This window comes from Cheilinus undulatus, linkage group 6 (assembly GCF_018320785.1).
Source record: "Cheilinus undulatus linkage group 6, ASM1832078v1, whole genome shotgun sequence".
NCBI lineage: Eukaryota > Metazoa > Chordata > Actinopteri > Labriformes > Labridae > Cheilinus > Cheilinus undulatus.
In genome coordinates this window covers 11,105,473-11,120,263 of record NC_054870.1, presented here as the reverse complement: position 1 = coordinate 11,120,263, position 14,791 = coordinate 11,105,473, and the positions used below count along the sequence as shown (strand labels likewise).

General features: G+C 38.2%; 1 protein-coding gene across 2 annotated transcripts in view; it reads right to left on the bottom strand.

Moving 5' to 3' along the window:
* Nucleotides 1-14,791, bottom strand: part of LOC121511269 (adhesion G protein-coupled receptor A3) — a 450,943-nt gene that overhangs the window by 80,277 nt on the left and 355,875 nt on the right. For both annotated transcript variants that reach the window (XM_041789870.1, XM_041789871.1), the window contains one exon: nt 6,530-6,657. In XM_041789870.1, the coding sequence (XP_041645804.1) occupies nt 6,530-6,657 (128 nt within the window). The remainder of the gene's footprint in view (nt 1-6,529; nt 6,658-14,791) is intronic.

Sequence of the window (14,791 nt, the reverse complement as noted above, 5' to 3'; positions counted from 1 at the left end):
CGTCAAACTATTCCCATATGAACTTTTAGTCCTCCTGGGATCTTGTGCCCTCTCGTCTTAAGCTGCTCAGGGTTGTGTGGTGTTGCGCATTGCATTTTTGGAAAATTGAGGTTAGGATTTATTACTCAATCCTGGAACTTCCCCACCACTGAGTTTCTTCATCTCTCAATGCATTGAGCATATCTATTGACACTTCACAATAATTAATATCTTTTTTCCCTGTGGTATCCATGTTTACTGTTGATCTATAGCTTCTGATCAGGCAGTAGGGGTGTTAGAAAGCACAATACTGTATAGATATGTTGAAATGCAGTATTGATATTTATGTAATAAATTACTTTGTTGGTGAGGTAGTTTCATGGTGTTATTTCAAACCCCACCACTAGTTGGCAGCAGGCATTTGACTCTCCCCTATTCTCTTCTGTTTAGAACAACAAGATCACATGAGCCTTCTGGTCTGAGCTGGTTGCTCATGCCTACCCAGTAGAGAGGCTTTTGCTGCATTCATAGCAGACATGTGGACTTATTTCGGCTTCCAAAACATTAAAGACAGTACAAACTTAGACAGGAGTCAAGTTGTTTGCATGATATTTTTGGTGCTACACAACAAACTTTTAGGAAAAGTCAACGACTGATGGACTTTAAAGTGTTATTAATACAAAGTTAGACACAATTCAAAAACCTTATTTGGGAAAATCTTATACCAACGATGGTTCTAGTAGTAAATAAACCTTCTGATTATAATGCCTGCAACATGTGCAAGCTTGGGACAGGGTATGAAAAGACTGGGAGAATTGTGGAACACTCCAAAACACCTGGAACATTAGAGTACCATGATTTGGTATATAAAGAGCACTCCTGAAAGGCTCAGACATTTATTATTAATGATGGCATGGAGTTATCTGTTGTGTGAAGGACTGCCTGGGCAAATAGTCCAGGGGTTTATGAACATTATAAATGTGGGGATTTCAACATCTGTAGGCCATAATATCACCATTAAGAGAATCTAAAGAAATCTCTAGACATAGAGAGAAAGGCCAAAAACCATCACTGATTTCCCATGACATTTGACCTCTCAGGCAGCAGTGCATTGAAAATTAGCATTAGTCTATGATAGAAACTACAACCTGGGTGATGGAACACTTCACAGTACATCACTGCATCTGCAAATGTAAACTAAGACTAGCATGCAAAGTTAAAGTCATGTGTCACCAACACTCAGTTATGCTGCAAACTTCTCTGGGCCTGAGCTCAACTGAGATGGACTTGACTTAAAGTGGAAATGTGGTATGTGGTCAGGCAAGTCCACATTTAAAATTGTTGTTGGAAATAATGGCTTTCAAATCCCTAGGATTAAAAAGAAAATGGGCCATCTAGATTGTTATCAATGCAAAGTTCATAAGCTAGCATCTGTGTTGGTGTGGGGTTGTAGTAGTGCACATTGCATGAGTAACTTGCACATCTGTGAAGGCACTATTAAGACTAAGAGCTACAGGTTTTGAAGCAAGATATGATTTCATCCAGGTGATGTGTTTTCCAAGGACATGCCAGCTTATTACGTTAAGACAACATCCATTAAAAATCATAAAACACAAAATATGACAAAAAGGAAAGCCACTCTGTTGTAGATTAAACAGAGAACTGTTTTTTGTTTTTTTGGCCAAACATTAAGATTTGTGTGTAAATAAGACATGTGACCTGAGTCAAACGTCTTCTGCAGTGGAATTGCTCCTGTCTGAATTGCAGTTTTCCGTGTCTGTGTTCGACACTGCAGTGCTAGACGACAGTAAGTGATGCTGCTTGGAGACTCTGATGCTGTCATCAGTGTCTGACTGCAGAAGGACGCGCCCTGTCTCTGCCCAGGTGACACAGATGGATGCAAAGAGAAGAAGCTGCAGCATGTCAACACACTTTTATACATTCTGCACTAAAGTCACAGTCAGAACAGGAAAACATTAATAATACCAAAGATTTCTATCCGATAAAATATCAGCTAACTGTGTTATTCTTAGAATAAAACAATTTATTCTGGAAATGAGACATGTGAGACGTTTTTCCTTTCTATTAAAATGGATGGAGAGCTATTACAATAATAGCGCATTAATGCCAGCGACATGATAAAGTGATCGATGATCTGCAGGAACAACAGATGATGAATTGGCGTGCTGAAATAATCTGCCAGTCAGGCTCCCTCTTGCTGTAATAACAGCATCCGCCGCGTTTGAAGCTGAATAGAGGAGACAGATGCCACAGTGTCAAAGAGCCGCACAGAACCTCCTCTGTCCTCACCTCAGTATGTAATAAAAGGAACAAAGGTGGTCCGAGTAGCCCTTAGAAATCCATTAGAAGCATATATTTCTGCTCAGACTGCCTGAAGCACACATGTTCACATACACACCTGTGTCTGTGTGTTTTTGACATCCTCTTAGTCACACGGGCTGCAGTGCTTTACGCCGGCCCACAGCATCTGACTCACAGCTCAGTCAGGGTGGGATCTGTGGCAGAGGCCTCCAAAACAAACTTAACCATAAAGGAAAGATTACAAATACATCTGCCCCTGTGTCCACACAGATAAAAGAAGGAGATAGCTGTATGTCCTATTTCAGTACCTTTAACCCTTAAACATTTTCTCCAATATTTTGGTTTACAAATGACTAATAAGTTGGAGTCACTCCAGTGGAGTGGTTCTGCACGCAGCAGTGATACAGCAGGCACAGCTAGATTGTAATTTTTGTGTGGAAACTGTCATTTGATCAAACTACACCCACTAAAAACGTTTTTTTCAACCAACAGGCTCACATTGTCATTTAAATTTCTGACAACACAATAGAGAGGACCCTTACAGAGATAATACTGTTTGTTAGAACATCTTTTTTCCCTTATCCAGAAAAAGCTGCTACATTGCTCTCTCTTCAAAGTCACCAGTCTTTGTTGACAGTAATAGTAATGTTACCATGTGAACATGAGAGTTGGATATCTGCCACTGTTTCAAAAGGCTGGCTATGATATCATACCCTACCATGCAGTACCATATTGTGCTATGCAATACCCTACCATATAACAAATCAATATAATATCAAATTATACAATACAAAACCATAAAAAACAAACAATATTGATACCATAGGACATGGGTCATCAACTACATTTGTACAAAGGCCAGTTTTTACTGGGATGGACTTCATATAAACTCAATTTAACTAAATATTTTGGCCCAATTAACATACAATTGATTATTTCTTTGTTTCCCTCAAAAATGTAAATTATTTTTTTTTCTTATGGCAGTGAGATCAGACCCTAAACTGCAGCTGCCACTGGGGGGTGACTGCAATATTTGGCTATCTCTTGGGCTGGCATGTTGTCATCACTGGGTTTTATGCTAAAATGCTGTGTTGTGATTGGTTTGAACCAGTCAGGTGACCAGTCTATGGTCCAAATGATACCAAATGATACATTATAATACTGACAAAATACGATAACTATACAGGCAAAATGATATAATACATACGATGCAATTCCAAACAAACCAGATGTTATACCATATGAAAGCAATTACATTTGATAAAAAATATCACATACCATATAATATGACACCATATGACAACAAAGCCATACAATACAATACCTTACAATATCAAACCAGGCAAAAACAACATTGTACAATACTTTGTAAAAGTACAGTACAATACAATAACATAGAATTCCATTTTATAACAATAACATACAAAACAGTACAAAAATGATACAATAATATTAATAGGGCTGAAAGATTTGCAAAAATAATCTAATTGCAATTTTTTTTTTTTTTACCCAATATTGCAATTGCAATTTGACATGTAATAATTATTGGGTTCCTCATCTTGTGTGTCAACAAATTCAAGCAACAAATCATTCTATATTATGACCTACATTTAGTCAGGAACACTTGTCATACATTTAAACATTTTATTTGAAAATGGATCTACTACAGTTTTACTTGGCAGAGAAAGCTCTGCTCGAGATATGCTCCCTGGGTTAATCAAGCAGCATGCTTTGGCTTTACAAGGAGTGTGTAGCTGGAGACCCCATATGGATAGATGCACTTATGACAATGTGCATTGCAAACAATTAAATTATTCAGAGGCATTTAATCTATAGTAGCATGAATCTGAGTATGAGGGTGCAACTAGCTTTATGCTATAAAGGAGGAGGCTGGGGTGGAGGAGGTGAAGCTTTGCCAGCAGCAGCATGGTGCATCAGCATTAATGCAAGCAGGGATTAGTGAGCAATACGTCATCTTTAAATGGACCACTGTGTTGAGAGGAAGAGCTGTGATTGGCTGTTGAAGCTGAGAGATAATATTTGGTGTCAGCTGGCTATCAGCCTAGGCTAGGGGTATGACTTATGTGAACTACACTAAGCTTCATCAATATTGATAGAATGAACTAGGGAAGAACAATTGAAAAAATATATCTAATTACAATTATTGTTGCTCATATTGCAAATTTGATATAAATTGCATTATTGAATGGGGATTATTGTTTTCATTTCACTTGTTTTAATAAAAAAAACATACATAAAACATGAAAAGGACAATTTTTTCTTAAACTATTTTTAAAAAATGACACTTGAATGTTCGCAAAATGACCATAAAATCTCTGCTGCTGCAAAAAACAAATGTATCAAACTGGTATTTTGACATATTTCAAGTTAAAGCAATGTTGCAATGTCTGTGATTTGTAAATTGCAGCATGCCATATTGCGATTAAATCTCATTTGCGATTAATTTCCCAGCCCTAAACATTACCATACAATAAAAATATCTAATGGCAAGATAACAAACAATATAATACTATATGATAATGATCCTGGGACCCCTCATGGGATAATCAGTATAGAAGATGGATGGACAGGATGGATAGATGATAATGATACTATACAGTGTGCAATGGTATGATATGGTACCATTCAATACCATCCATCCCATTTCATACTATTCACCAAACTACCCCATTCCATAGCATACCATACTATGGCATGCTATGCCATGCCGTAACATACCATCAATCGTAACAAGCTATCTCATCCTATCCAACCCCATGCCATACAATGCCATAGCATCCCATACCATGCCATGCCATTCCATGCCATCCTTTACCCTATACCCCTATACCCATACTATACCATAGCATACACAATACCATATCATACACAATGCAATACCCAACCCAACCCTACCATACCATACCATACCATACCATACCATACCATACCATTCCATTCCATACCATTCCATACCATACCATACCATACCATTCCATACCATACCATTCCATACCATACCATACCATACCATACCATACCATACCATACCATTCCATACCATACCATTCCATTTCTCACCATACCATACCATACCATACCATACCATACCATACCATACCATACCATACCATACCATTCCATACCATACCATACCATACCATACCATACCATTCCATACCATACCATTCCATTCCATACCATACCATACCATACCATACCATACCATTCCATACCATACCATACCATACCATACCATACCATACCATACCATTCCATACCATTCCATACCATACCATACCATAACATATCATACCATACCATACACAACCCCATACATAATGACAAGCAATCCTATCCCATCCTGTACCTTCACATCCCATCCCATAACATGCCATTCCATACCACAAGATAAAATACCGTATGATTTGAAACAATGCCTCAACCATACTATGTGATTCGAGATCATACAGTACCATAATGATAACATACAGTGTAATACTATAATGATGCTATATGATGATACCACATGATGTGAAAATATATGATACGATATCATACAATAATGATATTATACGATAAGGATATCATACAATAGCGATATCAGATGATAATACCATTTGATAGGGATACCATATGGTAAAATATTGTTAGACTTAATACCATAGAATAAAGGTATGGCTCCTTGTAACTCCATATCTTTAATGATGTGACTTCTTCAATGAAAACACAAGAAATCTATGATGATGGCAAAAGGTGAGTAGCAACTCTGAAATACTATTGGGGCTGCACCATTATGCAGACTGTAATGGGTGGTACCCATTACAGAGGGGCTAGGCTGACAGAATGTACTTTTGATTGCTGGGAATACAGTCCATCATAAATAAGAAGCACAAAGGAAGAAAAAACACACAGCAACAAAACAAAGTTCCCACTTCCATACGCTTCAGTCTTGACTAAACACCTCATGATTGCGTGGCAATGCTTAACACGTCTGGTCATGGTGGACAAGACACTTCCTGTCACAACTACAAAAAATAGGGATTTGTCTGACTTTGACACCTGTTGGAAATATTTGAGGCTTTATTTGTAAGTGCTCAGCTAAAAAATGCATATAACATCGGTTGAGTGATTTCTACTATATCTAGACATTTCAGCACAGAAGAGTGAAGCACAATGTTGAGATGTAAACTTCAAAGACCTTTAGATGTTGGAGTTTTGAGCTTACCTGTGGTGCACTATGTACGTGATGATGGAGGCGAAGAGGCAGAGCAACATGACCGCCGTGCAGGCATACACGACCGGGTGCAAAAACTCCCCAGGGTATGGGGGGAATGACAGCACCTTCTTCAGATCCTGAGACAGAAACAGACAGAGAAACTCATCAGACATCACAAATCCAGAATCAAAAACTGTGACAGCCTTTCAAAAGATCCACCTCAAGACGGAAATGAGGAGCTCTTTGTATGTATGGGCACAGTATACTGCACTGACGAGATATGCACACAAAATACAAATGAATGTCAAGGAAAAGTCTTGGAGTTAGAATGCTGCTCAAATCAGCATAAAAGACTAACAACCCTGTCGAGAGAATATTATTCCCTCTGCATTTACATTTTGCATTTCAGGCTTTTAGCTGACACTCTTAGCCGGAGCGACTGACTGCAACAATAGCATAAGCTTCCTAGTCTGCCAACATAAAAGCATAACAAAAATGGATAGCAGCCAGGCATGGAAATGAAAAAATGAAAACAAAGTTAAGTCCCTTTTTGTGCCTCTAAAAGACGCGCATTGTTAACAGACGCTCATTAAGCCCTTATCAACATCACAGTCGATTTGCTCTGTAATATATTCTACAAGAGGAACTTCTCAAGCTGATATTGTGACAGCGATAGATTCAAACTCCCAAAGTACACACAGATGTTTAATACTTCAATTTACAGTGCTATCTGTGTGCTTTAGATCTGCTGCATGAAGAGACAAAACAAGCTGTTGTAAAAATCTCTTCTAAGGTTACTCTTCTATTCTCTCTCTCTGTGAGGCTGACGGTGACATCACCGTTTTAGGCTCCGTGGTGTTACTAAAAAAAGCACACCTTATCTCCATATCCCCCCCAGCTCACTGTGAGTTTGTGTCTGCGAGAGTGATCCACATACACGCTGTCTAACTCCATCATTGTCTCACTGAGGGGCCAAGAGAGATATTCTCTCACTGTGTTTATCCAGAGGCTGTAGGAGCCTGTGAGAGGTTGCGACCTTCAAATGATCTCCCAGAGGTTTACACTGCTTAAAGTGAAAAGTTGCCTCGACTTTAAATAATGAGAGAACTTGTTGCATACATGATTTCAAGTTGTACTAACGACTATTGCCAATGTATACATGATAGTTCTGGGTACAAAATGTATTTGTTATACACTGCCTGGCCAAAAAAAAGTCGCCACCAAAAAAAGGTCACACACTCTTATATTTTGTTGGACCGCCTTTAGCTTTGATTACAGCACGCATTCGCTGTGGCATTTTTTTGATAAGCTTCTGCAATGTCATAAGATTTATTTCTATCCAGTGTTGCATTAATTTTTCACCAAGATCTTGTATTGATGATGGGAGAGTCTGACCTCTGCGCAAAGCCTTCTCCAGCACATCCCAAAGATTCTCAATGGGGTTAAGGTCTGGACTCTGTGGTGGCCAATCCATGTGTGAGAATGATGTCTCATGCTCCCTGAACCACTCTCTCACAATTTGAGCCCCATGAATCCTGGCATTGTCATCTTGGAATATGCCCGTGCCATTAGGGAAGAAAAAATCCACTGATGGAATAACCTGGTCATTCAGTATAGTCAGGTAGTCAGCTGACCTCATTCTTTGGGCACATAATGTTGCTGAACCTAGACCTGACCAACTGCAGTAACCCCAGATCATAGCACTGCCCCCACAGGCTTGTACAGTAGGATTGAGGCATGATGGGTGCATCACTTCACCTGCCTCACTTCTTACCCTGATGCGCCCATCACTCTGGAACAGGGTAAATCTGGACTCATCAGACCACATGACCTTCTTCCATTCCTCCAGAGTCCAATCTTTATGCTCCCTAGCAAACTGAAGCCTTTTTTGCATGCCAATGATTTGACCCTTCTTAAACAGACTAACATCTTTTCCACGACCACAGGATGTGTCTTTCGACATGGTTGTTTAAGAAATGAGAAGTTACTCATTGCATCAGCTGGGGTTAAATAACTTGTTGCCAGCTGAAAAATAATCGCCCATGCAGTAATTATCCAATAGGAGGCTTGTACCTATTTGCTTAGTTAAATCCAGGTGACAACTTTATTTTTGGCCAGGCAGTGTATTTCCAAAGAACTGGTGGGTCCCAAAAGCACTGCAGGTAGGCCAGGAGAGGTCTTTTACAATAGCTACAGACAAAGAAGTTACTAAAAAAACTAAATCATATAAAAAACTTGATTACATTTAATTTTTTAAGTCTCAGATGCAACAAATCACAGCTAAAAGTTTTAACTCATGTCAGTATTTAGCATTCATTTTGTCTGATGTATTGAACCGGTGTTACAGTTTAACTGGTGTTGGATTAACTGGCGTTTGAACATGCTACTTTGCCACTTGCTACCTAGGTTTAAGATTTTATCAGCCTTCAGAGATATGAATGCTACAAAAAAAGAGTTGACAGCCCAACAAAGTACATTTGATAAGAACATTAAAGAAAAATTTGAGAGACTTTGCAAATGCCTGATCTAAAGAAAATTTCAAACAGTGGTCCATTTATTGTACTTTATGAACCCAGAAACACTTTTTAAGCGATGTTAATGTCCCATGTTTGGGTTATATAAGGGTTTTTTTCATGGGCCCCAGATAATTTCTAGGTCTCAGACTGGGTATACTTATGGTATATAAGCAATAATTGAAAATGTGTGGCTCATTTGCCTGGAAAACTAGGTATGACTTGTTAGAAGAAACTTTATCCTTTGTCTCTAAGGAAATTTGGTCTCACTTGCACACAAACTTTCTCAATGAAAACTTACTTGTTGTTTGTTAAAACCACTTAGTAATATTTTTAGAAAACAAACATAAACTTTTACAAAAGCTTTATTATTTTTTGGGAAAACTTGGTCGTATTTGTTTAAAAAAAAACTTAATATGTCTTGTTAGGAAAACTTAAATATCAAGACTTGTTATAACTGTTAAGCAGAACTTTTAACATTCACATATTTGCTACTAAAATTTGGTATTAATTTTGAGGAAAACAGTACTTGAGGAAGACTTGGAAGACTGATATTTTTGTTGAAGAAAATTGATTTTAAATTGTAAGGAATTGTATGCATTAGAAAAACATCATTATTTGACTCGGTAGTACTTGATACACAAATCTACATTTCTTAAACTTTAAATTTATATAAAAAACAAAACAAAACAAACAAACAAACAAAAAAACAACTTTATTTTATGCTTCATAAAAACTGGACATCAGGAGTAAGGAAATGTTTTTAATTTAGGCCATAAAAACCTGTTGGTATTTGGAGAGCCAAATGAATTGTACCCAGAAGTATCATCTTTGATTTAGTACCATAAGTCCACAAAAATGTCTTGAAGTTGAAATAATTCATCCTTTTTTTTTGCTCACAAAACCCAGCACTTTTTACAGTGTTGTTTTAAGGTAGCAGACAGGATGGGATGGGGAGGTTTTGATGCCATGGGGAGATGTAGAGCACATCCATCCAATCCTCCTCAGTGAGGCTAATGAAGCCTGTCCTCTGTGATTCAAGAGGAGTCAGAGACGAAATTTCAATTCAGGTCAGAGAGAAATTCTCTCAATGTGACCTTTAAAGGTGCAAATGTTCTGCAGTCCATTGTAGAGCTGTAAGATGTCAGCACTGTCATGTAACTGTGGCACTCTCAAGAGATCTGTCTCTGCAGAAAATACGGTCTCTGATATTTTTCTTAAAGTTGGTTTTCTTAAATTTTACAACACATACATATATTTATTTACAGAGCAAAAATACAAAATATCACTTTTATTGCACTTTAACATGTTTTGATAACTCATCATTTTGTATTTGTCATCTTAAGTAATCACTAAAAAAGGGGGGAGAAAAGCATTTTGAACTTGTAATAGTTAGTCTCAGGGCAGTGTGAGCATTTAAGCTGACAAAGGCTGGCCAAACACTAGATGATTTTAAAACCCCAGTGTCCATGCAAGTGTCACCATCATATCACACAGCATGGCATGCTAGCTGTCCACACTGCATCTGTTAAAAGTGTAATTCTCTGCCCTGTGAATTTCAGGCTTCTCTTTTAAAATGACATCTTGTGATTTTATTTGTTTCGATGAGCCCTGTCTAGCTAACAAGCAATGTCCAGCAAAGACAGTGGAAGAAAATCAATAATGTATCCCATTCAGATGCTCCTGGTCTCTTGTCATCTACCTCTTTCGTTGTTCCTCACCCATTTCAAGGCAGGCGACAGAAAAGGACATAAGAGCAGGACAATAGGGGAAAATATTGTAGTGTGTTGTGCTGCATTGCTTGCATGCTGCCAAGATACTACAAAAGGAATCAAGGTCAAGCTGATTTTGTTGCTGATGCTCAATGGTGCCAAGTTTTGTTAGGACAAGGTGTTAACTGATCTCACTGTTGTTGTCTGTAGCCCAGAATTCATAGAGATAATTCCACTGACACAAAATCTTACAAGACTTGTGTGCTCAAACTTGACTTCTGAATAAAAACAAATATGGAGGATGGTACATCTTGTCAACTGGCTTTTAATTCCAACATTATTGGTGTATTTTATACTTCTGATATTCTGTGACCATTATATCACAACTGTGCTTCAGCTGTTATCCGACACTGTAACCGTGCTTTCACAGACACCAGGAGGAAATGTTTTCTCCCACAGACTGGTACAGATAAAACCCCCAGAGAGATCTCTGTGGGGTCATGAAACTTACACTGAGCAGCTATATCATTACTGTCCTGAGTCAACTAAAAATGGAGGAAAACACATTCATTTTAAGCTCATGGGAGGAAATAAAGATTTGTCTTTTGGTTTACCTCTAGTGCAAGCCAACACTTATTATCAGGTGAACTATGACACCTTGCTACAGAAAAACACGTGTCATAGAGGTGTAAGCCAAAACTTTGTATCAGCAGAGAGCACAAAAAGACACAAAAGTATTGATTTAAGGTTGTGCCTCTGTCACCTCAGGAGGAAGGTTTGATACTCGTTCACAGATGAGGTAAGGTTTGCTTTCTTAAACGATTCAGGGAACTATTAAAGTGCCTGTAAAGAAAAAAAGTATAATAGGTTTGTTATACAATAGAAAATCACTGTTAACATCTACACCAAATTCTGAGGTTGAAAACAATTTTAAGTATATAAAAGAAAGTTTCAAGATCATGCCTTTGGATGCTGTAGGTGTGTCTAGTCTGACACTTTATGACTCATCTCTCTGTTCTACTGGATCTGTCCAGCTTTATGTTTGAACCACAGAAGCTAGATTCTGATTTATGTCATAACAGGCAGATAGTTTGGTGCTGAAAATTTTACTTTACTTTTCATCAAGAATGTAAAGTCTGAAATATTTGTGCCAGGTCTTAAAACAGACTCGACCAATCGGCATCATTTGAGGAGAATGAGGTAGGCAGGGATAAGTTGTGCTACTGCTGGTTTAGTGATTAGCTTGGATCTAGCTATAAAACAGTGGCAGTTTAATCAGAACTGAACCACATTTATTCTTTTAAAAAGAGCAAAGAACTGCATGAAAGCTTTTTACAGTGAAAAATATGTTTCTGCTCTTCTCCAAACCTGCTTTGGCATGAATTTCCTGTTACAAGCAATTTTTTTTGTACTATTAAGGCTTGTTTATATGCTCTATATTTAAAACTGATTGAAGGGAACCTTTTTTGTCCATTCTTTGCGATGATTTAGCTGACAGATATGGACCAAACATGGCAACACCACTGCCAATCATGGGGACAGTGTTGAGCATTGTAGCCAACATTTCAACCCAGAGAAGCAAAACCGAAGGAAGAAGAATCATTTGGGGGAGAAGAGCCGGAACTGAATCGAGTTTTCCAAGGAAATATTGACAAGTATTGAGTGAAATGTTCTAAAATACAAATATATTAATGATGTTAACTTATCTGGGCACAAAGACAACTATGAGAGCACACCTGGGCAGAGGATGGACCATTCTTTTTACAGTCTATGGCAATGGTAATTTCGTCAACTAAAACTATGACTAAAAATGTTTGTCCACAGCCTTTATTGTCATGACAAAAACTAGACTAAGACAAACAAAAATAGATCTGTGATGACTAAAACTGACAAAAACTAGGTTTAGTTTTTACCAAGATGACTAAAACTAGACTAAAATGTAATGTGGTTTTCGTTGGACATTCAAAAGCCATGATATTTCTCCACTGTGGGTAAATCTGTCAAAAAACAGTGCAGCTGTAGATATGCTGCCTCTCAGATGTAGAAAGCAGGGACCCCAGGTTTAACAGGATGCATGGAACACAATACAATGATTTGGTACCAGATTTAGGCAAGAGAATAAATGCTTGGACTAAAAGTAAAGACTAAAATGTGAGGACTTTTTATGGACTAAAACTAGAATAAAATGTTTTTGAGTTTTTGTCAATTAAAACTAGACTAAAACTAAAAAGGATAGAAATGACTAAAATTTTACTAAAACTAAAATGCATTCAATTTAAAGACTAAAACTGAGACTAAATTTAAAAACAGCTGCCAAAATTAACACTGGTCTATGGGGCAGACGAAGCAGCATCAACGAGAGTGAGCCATTTCTAGTGGATTTCAATGTTCCCTACAGTACAACAGATGCAGGAGCATAAAACTACAATGAAAGCTTTTCTTGGCAGGGAAGATGTTTTTGCACTTCTCCCTACCGACTTTGGCATGAGTTTATCCAACAACAAGGTCAACAGTTGGTAAATTATGACAACACCTTACTGCAAGGCTTGCTAGAGCTGCACATGTGTACAGTTTCATTTTGTCTTGTCGCTCTGATCGGCCTGTAATGAATGTGACAGGCATTCAGAGCATTTGTCCAATTATCTTTCAAGAACTTTCTGAAACGTCCTGCCCTTCCCAAACGGTTTCCTAGATCAGTGTTTCCCAACCATTTTTCCTTGGTGCCCCCCCTACATGCACCTGATAAAAGTGGAGTCCCCCCAGGACCCAAGAGAGAAGAAAAAGTGACACAAGCTGTCAAAAATCAACATAGATTTTAATTGTTTCACTGATTGATCATGGTTTTGATCAATATCATCAAATCTCATTTTGGTAGCCTCAGGATAGACAAAGCCCCCCCCCCCCCGTGCCCTGGACCCCAGATTGGGAACCAGTGTCCTAGATGAACCAGCTTATTTACAAGATGGATGGAATTTGGCTGGTGGCTGACATTCAACCCTATGATGGTGTAGTTGGCAAGCTTCAGCAGACTGTACAAAGATAAGCACTTAGTGCTTTATTATCATTGTAGGAACCTAAATGTCTCATGGAGCCCTCCATCTGACCCTGCCCAAAAGACCTGAAAGTGGTAAAAAACCTTTTAACAGTCCACATCTATAATTCATTCACACATAATACTCAGTCTTTTCCCAAATTTACAGCTGCTTTATTCCAACATACTGTATATAGAGACAAATTTCTAATTATGATGTGCAGGGATTTTAACAGCCAAGTTACTAACTCTGTCTGTCCATTGCCAACAGGTATTGTGCAGTATTTTAATCAGAGCTCCTTTCTGCAGGTTGAAACAAGGCTGTTTAGAGTGATAAGACCAAATCCAATTACACAATATTGGGGGCTGCAACCCCAATTTTGCAGTAAGACACTAAAACCAAAATCATTGTGCCGATGAAAACTGCAAAGACTCACATACATGAGTCATTTCATGCATTGTTTGGACTAAAACATCAGTCAGAGCAACTTTATAAGAAACCACTTCCTATTCAAGTTGTAAGACGGGTTGGAAGAGAAGCCAGCAGGACCATTAATTGTTAAAAACAGACTTTGGTGACCTTGCAGGATGCAGTTAGGCTAGAAAGTCAAACTGAAGGGAGAGGGATGGGGGAAGAGCAGGAGAAAGGACTGTAATTACAGCAGAGCAGTGAAATGTACCATCACTGCTGCACACAGAGCAGGAGAAGGAGTAAAACATGTCAAAGAGAAGCAAAAAGAAAGAACAAGCGTCTCTTTTGAGGGGAAACACAACGTGACAAAAACATCCTCAAATTCCAAAAGCTGCCTCACATAATTTGGAAGTTACAGATTTAGACGAAGTACTATATTCGTATTTACCCTGGGAGCGACGTCATGCAAGGACAATGAAAACTAGTGTTAATTACAGCTCAGTGAATTGATGTTGCTGGAAAAAAATCATTGCCTGGAGCATCCCAAAGAAATCCTGCTGAAATGAAGCTTTTAAGTCGGTAAGCTGATTTATATACTTAAAG